Raw genomic sequence first — 8,788 nt, 5'->3', positions numbered from 1 at the left:
CCTGGCAAGCGCAAGGTCGTGAGTTCGGTTCCCGGTACCGGAGAAAAACCAAAAAAAAAAAAAAAAATTAATTTTTAAATGTTTCATTTCCAAGTCATCAGATAGGCTTCCAAAAGTTTTAGTCAAATATTTTAAATATTAACAAGCATATAAAGAAAAGGGAACTATTATGCGTGCCTGGTCAGAGTAGACATAGGCAATCCTTGCCAGGAAGAACCATGTGGCAATATCTAATAAAGTTGATGATACACATATCTTATAATTCGATAATTGTGCCCCAGTCATATGCTGTAGAAACTGGAACCTGTCCATAAAGACAAACAGTGAAAAACTAGTAACACCTCTGTAGAAAAATGGACAGATTGTAGAATATTCATATCATATTATAAAGCAGATAATAAATGAGCCAGAGTTCCATAGAATAACTTGTATACATCTCAAAAACATGATACTGAGTAAAATAAGCAAGTTGAAGAAGAAACCATAGTTTGATAGCATTTGTGAAATGGTTAAAAGCCTAAAAGCAATATCATATATATAGAGAACATATTTGTGTGCATGTAGAAATATTAAAACTTCATGATTAATGCTATATTCAGGCTACTGTTTACTCTGAGTGAGAAGAAAGAGGAATTATATTGGTAAGGGTGAACAGGCATAGTGGTTATGCTGGACTGTCAACTTGATCGGTTTGAGAACAGCTTAGGCCCAGTGGTGGCAATCCTATGGCACACTTGCCACAGCAGGCTGTTTGTATCATTGAAAGCTCTAAAAGGTTCGCCATCACTGGCCTAGGGATTAGTGAAACAAGCTCCTCACCATGTCTGGGTGGGTCATGGAGGCATGGTCTTAGGTACTATATCTGGACTTTGGCACCATTTTCCTGTTCTGCTTTCCGGCTGCCATGAATAGAGCAGATTTGTTTCACCACACACTTCTGCCATGATATTCCTGCCTTGGAGCTGGCCATCATGGGCTGAAGTCAGGAGTCAGACAAACTCCTTCTTTAAATCTTGTGTGTCAGGTATTTGGTCCCTGAAACCAGAAAGGTGATTCATACAACAGGGCTCAAATTTGATAAAGCTGGATGGTGGATACACTGGTACACTCTTTCTCTGTCTCTTTAATATGGCTCAAAATAAAAATTACTTAATAGAACTTTTCATGTACGCACTGAATTTCTGCTGAAGGGTAAGGAAGATGATACTTTCCTTGTGGTGATTTGGGAGCTGCCAGATGCCATACCTTATCTACAAGATGAGAACCACACTGTGCAAGTGAAGACTTCTACTAAAGATGGGAACATGGATATTCCTTTCCCAGACGTCGAATTAATCATTCATAGGAACTCTTCTCAACATACTAACGTAAGTTTCATTTCTTTGATATTTTTAGTTTTTCTTGTGATGAAAAATTATAAACGTGCTGTGTATAAAAATATACAAAATAATCTGACAAATTTCTATGTACTATGGCTAAACTTCAAAAATAGGGCCGGGGATATAGTTCAGCAGTACAAGCACCTGCCTGGCAAGTGGAAGGTCCTGAGTTTGATTCTCGGTACCAAAAATAAAAAAAAAGAAAGTGTCCAAAAATATTTTGTGCATGTTCAAATTTATTGGTCATTCTCCCACCTCTTCAAGACCACAAGTTATAGACTTTAAAGCCAACCTCAGATATTATGTCATTTTATCACTAAATATTTCAGTAAAAATCTCTAAACAGACTCTTTCCAAAATGACAATAGCATTATTCTTTTAAATATTTTTGAAAACAGCTCACAAAAAATCATTTCTATCATCACATATTCACTCAGTATTCAAGTGTCCCAGATTGCCTCATAATTTTTTTTATTTTATTCCTTTTCCAACTAGGATTCACACAACTCCATTTGTTACATTCAATTGACAAATTTATTAAACATCTTTTAATGTACACATGTCTTTTCATCTCTCTTTTTTCCCATGGTTTCCCACTTGCTAGATTTTGCTAGTTAAATCTTCTTAGTATCACATAAACAGTTCTTCTACATTTCCTGTCATCTACAGGTTAAATCTAGCTAGCAGCATGAAACTTTGAGTTTTTTTCTTTACTAAGTCTCCATCAAGGCTGTGTCATAATTGTGTTATTCCACCAAGATTTAGAGTATGGCTGGTTGTCTGACTTGTGTGTCAGCATCCACTGATGATCACTAACTAGATCCACCGTATCATTTGAAGTTGGCATTCTACCATTAGGCTTCGTTTATTACTGGAGTGTGTCTTTAAAGTATTTGGTTACACAAAGATATAGCTCACACAGAAAAGCAAAATTATGGGTCCATTTCTCTGTAATAATCAGGCTTCAAAATTAAGAGAAGATTGCTTAGCATTTTCCAAAGATGGACAGTGAATTTTGCTTTCTTTGTATCATTATGAATTCACAGGATTAAGTGTTTTTAATGTGTTTAAGTCAGTGCATGTTATTATTATCGATGTTCAAATTGTCCTATCTCAAAGTGGTTGGTATCTTTTCAGGCTCTTGAGTTCTTCTGACAGGACCCTAGTATTTCTGGATAGCTTCCTGGTATGAGACAATGTTCCAGACTCCTTATGTATTTCTAGCTCCAGATCTAGAACACACTATCTTTCCAAGAAACTGTTTTTCTTCTCAGTGGAAAATAGTATTAAGAGACCATTGTGGGGCTTACCATTGCCACAAAGTTGATTCTTGTATTTAGAGCTTTACAGGTGGGCTAAAAACTAGCTGTTCAATGACAGAGCTAAGACAAAATTTTAAGCAAAAAAATACATCATTAGTTTATATTGATATTTCCAATTCAAATCCAGGAATAGATGTCTCTTGCCATTTTTATTTTATTTTTTTATCTTTGTCTCATAGAAAACCTTTGTTCCTAATGACATTAACATAATACTTGTTTGATTTATGCTATCATTTGTTAATTATATTCTCTATAACATATAAGCTATTTGTGTCACATTAAATTATATTATATTATAGTACAGTTTCAGGAAAACAATACAATTATTAGAAATATGATCACTGAAACAGTTTAAAATCTTCCTTTCATTGCAATTCTTCTTTTCCTTAGCATGTTTGACTTATAGTGTAGTGTGAAACTTCAAATTTTTTTGGTACTGGGAATTGAACTCATGACCTCACACTTGCCAAGCAGGCGCTGTGCCACTGAGCTATATCCCCAGCCCTCAGTATTTCAAATTCACTTGAAATAATTCCTTGCACTATCAACTCTATACCAAGTTAAATATACTGGTTTCATTGTTTTATTTAGCACTCTTAAATGTTTTATTTCTCATTATGATTTAAAAGATTTAAATATTTTCAGAATTAAATCTATAAAATAAATCATCTTCTCAGATACAAAACAAGGTCTACTCTACCTTTTATTCCTATCCCTTCTATCTTGTGCCACCCCAGTCTATAATTGTTTTTAAGTTTTTGGTTTATGTCTCCAGTGTTATTTTCAAAAATATAATCAAACACTTCTCCATACTTGATTCCTTCCTGTTCCTTCTTAAGGAAATAGTATGACACTATATACATTCTTGCATTCTTTACATATTTTATGTACAATATAAACATAATATGTTCTGAAGAGCTTTATAAACCTTATATTATATTAATTATATTATATTAGTTTTTTAAACTGTGGTAAAATATACATAAATAACATTTACCATCTTAGACTTTTGGGTGTACAATTAGGGTCATTAAGTACATTTACACTGTTGTACAACCACCATTCATCTTTGAAATTCTTTTCAATATTGCAAAATTGAAGAGTAACTCCTCACTCCTCTTAGCAAGTGCCGTTCTACTTTCTGTCTCTGTGAATTAACCTACTCTAAGTACCTTATATAAGCAGAAAAGCATACATTTTTGTCCTTTTGTAACTGGCTTGTTTCACTAAATGCTATGTCTTCAAAATTCATCCATATTGTAACATGTGTCAGATTGTCCTTCCTTTTTAAGACTAAATGCCATTCCACTGTATGCATAAACCACAGGTTTTTTTTAGCTATTTATCTATCTCAATAAACAGGTTTTTTCTAACTTTTGGCTATTGAGGATAAGGTTGCTGTAAACATGGGTGTACACATTTCATATTTCTTTCCATAGTATTTTATTGGAATTAATGTAGCAGTTTATTCAACTAGTTTCCCTGTGGGTGGACTTTTTGATTGTTTCCAATCTTTTCTGATTAAAAAACAATGCTTTAATTCTGATTTAAAATTCAATTTATTTAAGCTTCAATAAATAACCTTTTACATATGCAGTTTCAACAAACAGCCTTTTATATATGTAGTTTGAAAATTTTGACAGTCAATCTGGGATATATCCATAGTAGAAGGATTGCTGGTTCAAACAAACAGATTCTATGCAATTCTAGATATTATCAAATCCTCCTACATGATCGTTACAAAATTCTCCATTTCCACTAGCAATGGATAAGAGGGCCTGTCTTTTATTTATTTATTCATTTATTTTGGTACCCGGAATTGAATTGAGGACCTTGCACTTGCCAGGAAGGCGCTTGTGCTACTGAGCTATATCACCAGCCTTGCCAACAGTGTGTATTGTCAAACCTTAAAAATTTTTCAGTATAGATTTTTAAAATCACAGCTTAGCATATTTTATTAACATTTCTATTGTAGTGAGTGGATCATTTTTCATATACATGTATGAGCCATTTGAGCATGTATTCTGTTCACTTTTCTATCCAGTGAGTTGTTATTTTTCTTCTAATGTTTAAGAAGCTTTTCAAATATTAGGAATATATATGTATATATATGTGTGTGCATGTGTGCGTGTGTGCATGTGTGTGTGTGTGTATAGGGGTGTGTGTGTGTGTATATATATATATACATATATATATAATTTTTGTGGATATTTATTTAGGCTATGAGTCCTCTGTGATTTAATTCCAGATTTTCAAGTTTCTTATTAATGTTTTTCATTTTGTGTGTGGCCATTTTTTGCCATGTCAATACTAATGTCTAGGAAGATAAGTGTAGATGAGAATTCTGGCTGCCTGGAAGTACTCAGAAACAATCATAAGCGTTCTGCAGGCTTCAAAAAAATCCATTCATCTATCCAAAACATCTTATCTATTCATTTTTGAACAGTCTGTCTGTCTATTTACCCATCTACCTATCTTACCTAATCTGAAAAGAGCAAAGTCTTTTAAATTCTCCTAGATCTTAATAAGAAGGGTAAGTTTGAGACCATAGTAAAAGATCGTGAAATGATGATTCACTTCGACGCCCCTTAACAACAAAAGGACAAGAATGATACACATCCAGAATCCCAAAAATGGCGCTGGCCAGCACACATATTTTTTTGTTCTTCTTCAGACCCCAAGGTAAACTTCCTACTCCTTTTTACGCACGCGCCAACTAACTCCCAATCGCCTCGAGATATGACACATGGCCTGCCCGTATTAACTCCAACTCTAGTCCAATCTAGTAAAAATCTGTTCCCCAGCTCCCTCCTCCGAGGGTCCTTGCAATCTCCTGCAGCCCTCCCATGCCAGCAATAAAGGCTTGTTTTATCTATTTATCTCTTGCTCTGCCTGGTGCTAAACCTAACATTTTCATCATTTTTACATCATATACTTTTAACTAGATGTTTCAATGTCAGTTGATGAAACTCCATTTTTACCTTTTCACAGCTTTAATTCATTTTAAGCTTCTCACTTTGCTCTGGCGGCATCACTTTGTTATTAACTACTAACTATAGTTGAAATCCATTTCACAATATTTCGGAAGTAGCTGTGCATATTGAATTAGACAGCTTAATTTAAAGTCTCTTCAGAAGCTGTTTTTGTGAAGTGCTCACCCTTTCTCAACAGGGCAGGTGCACGTGCCCAAGGCATTCACTGAAGCTAAAGGACAGAAAAGTGAGGAAATGGTCCCTCTGTTTCATCCTATAAACAGATCAGTCATTTTTTTTAAATGAGCACCTTCATTAACCTTATTTATTTTTTCTAATACTGCCTCAAACCACTCACTTTTCTAGCTTTTACTGAGCTAAGTAGTCAGATACTAAAGACTGCAAGAAAACTAAGTGTTATTGGAGCAGTGACAAAAGTCTTGAGTGCCTCCCCTTTACTGTTAGTGAAACAACAGCAATGCAATTTGCTTTGTAGCATTAGTAAACTACCAGTTCATCATTTTATTATAGAAGAAAGAGAGAATATTATTTTCCTCCTATTGAAATGTCAGCTTAGCAGTGCAACTTGAAATCTGTTCATTTGTAGTTTGAATGAATAGATTTTATTGTTAGCTAACAGGACTTTGAACTTTATGCACATAGTGTTTGTGTCATAATAACATGGCCACATAATGTGTTCACAAGAAAGGGAAAAATACATCTCGTCGTAGAGTAATTCTGGCCTACTTCTTCCAACTCCGTGCATCATTGAAAACACTAGTTTCAGTCATATGTATATGATGAGTGAAAGCTAGTTTATAGCCAATAAAATTGGGAAAAAAATAAATGCAAAGGGAGACAGGACCAACACTGTTGGCAAGTAATAGTGTGGGTCACAAAAAATGCTACTTTAGAAAGCAAATAATTGTAATAAATTTTCAAAATACAATAAAAGTGCCTTTTAAAATTTTATGCAAGTGTAAATTATTTCTGATTTTGCATTACTTTTAATTTATCATAATTAGCACGATATCACCTCCTTCTTACAGCATACTTTAAAATTACTCTGTAGAGAAAGTGTAAAACCCACTTAGAAAAAAAACTGGGCTGTGCATGGAAATTCTTTTCCTAAAAGTATTTCATTTATAAAGCACTTCTTATTGCATCCCTACTGTGTAGCATGTGCTGTTCTGGATTTTGTTTTGTAGTTTGTTTGTTTGTTTGTTTGTTTTTTGAGACAGGGTCTCACTACGTAATCTAAACTAGCCTTGAACTAAGTTATGTAGCCTAGGCTGTCCTTCAACTCATGGTGATCCTCCTGCCTCTGCCTACTGAGTGCTGGGATTCCATGTGTGCACCACCACACCCAGCTTAGCGTGTGCCGTTCTTAGCACTGGGTCCTGCACTGTAGGAACATATCAGAAAACTTGGAGGGCTGGGAAGAAGAGGCAGTTCCTAAATAAGATGATTACTAAATTCATATAAAGATTATCAGGAGCTAGGATGGCGCAGATAGAAGTTTCTCAAGGCAGTGAAAGGACAAAGTGAAGTCCAGCTGGAGGAGATAATGTGATTAAAGTCGTGGAGGGAAAATATCTCATGGTCTGTGAAAGCTAGGTACAAATATCTCAGTGTAACTGGAGTAAGATTTGAGTGGTAAAAGGTAGAGGTGAAAAACCAGATAGGGACTGGGTCATGCTCATGACTGTAAGGACCTGAGCATCCCATAGGAAGGGAGAACTCACCGAACATCTTTAAATGAGAAATTATGTGATTAGATTTGTATCGTGGGTTGCTTAGATGTTGCCTAGAGGCCAGACTGGAATGGACAAGTCTAAAGGAAGAAGATTCAGGAAATAGGTTGCTGTTTGAGTTGAACAATGTAAGATCCTGATCATGGGGCTGGGTGCTGTGGAATGGAAGGTTTCAAAAATATTTTGGTAAGAAAAGTAGCAGAACTAGCAATGGGTTGATTAGTGATGCAAGCCATGCAGGTGGGAGAGGAATCAAGGACAGCTCCAAGAACATGCTTGAGGAAGGCAACAGCTCAGACATGTTCACTCTGAGATACCTGTACAATTTTGTAGTTGTAATTAAATATCAAGCCTGAAGCATGTAGGAGGGGACTAGATTATTAAGTCGTTAACACTGGGGTGATTATTAAAACATAAGAAATGAGATTGCCTAGAAAGAGGTGAATAAAAGGTAAACCCTAAGGATATTAATAAGACTGGCAGAGTAAGAAGGTACCAAGTAAGAAACAGAAAAAGCAGCATCCTAGAGACACAAGCTGTCTACTCAGCCTTCATCACTGTGATAAAATACCAGAGATAAACAATTTAAAAGAGGAAATGTTTAAATTTTGGTTCATGGTTTCAGAGGCTTCAGTCTTTTGCCCTTGGTTCCCTAGCTTTTGGGCCTGTGGTGAGGCAGCACATCATGGTAGAAGCACTTATAGGAGAAAACCATTCACTTTGTGGCAGTTGGGAAGCAAAACAGAGAGACAGGAAGGAGCCAAGGTCCAAATATCCCATTCAAGGGCACATCCCCCATTGACCTGACTGCCGTCTGCGGTGCTCCATCTCTTAAAGGTTCCACTACCTCCCAACACCAGCACTGGCAGACACCTAAGCCTATAGGCTTTTGGCAGACATTAAAGATCCAAGCCACAACACAGGTACAAGTACCAGAGTCTGGTATCAAGAAAGTGAAGTGTTTCAGAAAGCAAAGAAGATGCAAAAGGTGCGAAAGTAACAGACCTCCAAAGTAGATGTCATTACATCAGTTAGATGTCATTCTTCTATGTTCCCATCAAGTCTTGTGCACTTTCAAATTGCACAAGTATTCATATGAATACAGTACTTTCAATTATTATACATTTATCATGTCCTAGACCTATTTTATTTGTATTCCAAGAACCCAACATATCCAACAAATACTTAAAGCAATTGAAAAGTATCACATAGAATTAGCAGTGAGAAGTCCTTCATGATAAATAGAAAAGACTGTTACAGAGTGGTATGGAGCAGGAGAAACTAGAGTTTTCAAGTGGAAGAAAGATCAGTGAGTGGAAACAGCTAGTGCAGAATATTCTATCAAGAAGTTTAGGGGCTGG

General features: G+C 35.7%; 1 protein-coding gene across 1 annotated transcript in view; it reads left to right on the top strand.

Moving 5' to 3' along the window:
- The window catches only part of Wdr64 (WD repeat domain 64), a gene marked incomplete in the record, with an annotated part of 121,404 nt that overhangs the window by 75,414 nt on the left and 37,202 nt on the right, over positions 1–8,788 (top strand). The window contains 1 exon segment of the mRNA XM_013520508.1: positions 1,191–1,367. Within this exon segment, the coding sequence (XP_013375962.1) occupies positions 1,191–1,367 (177 nt within the window).

This window comes from Chinchilla lanigera, unplaced genomic scaffold (genome assembly GCF_000276665.1).
Source record: "Chinchilla lanigera isolate Chin_1 unplaced genomic scaffold, ChiLan1.0 scaffold00005, whole genome shotgun sequence".
NCBI lineage: Eukaryota > Metazoa > Chordata > Mammalia > Rodentia > Chinchillidae > Chinchilla > Chinchilla lanigera.
Note: the sequence above shows the minus strand (reverse complement) of the source record. Positions and strands in the feature narration are given on the sequence as shown.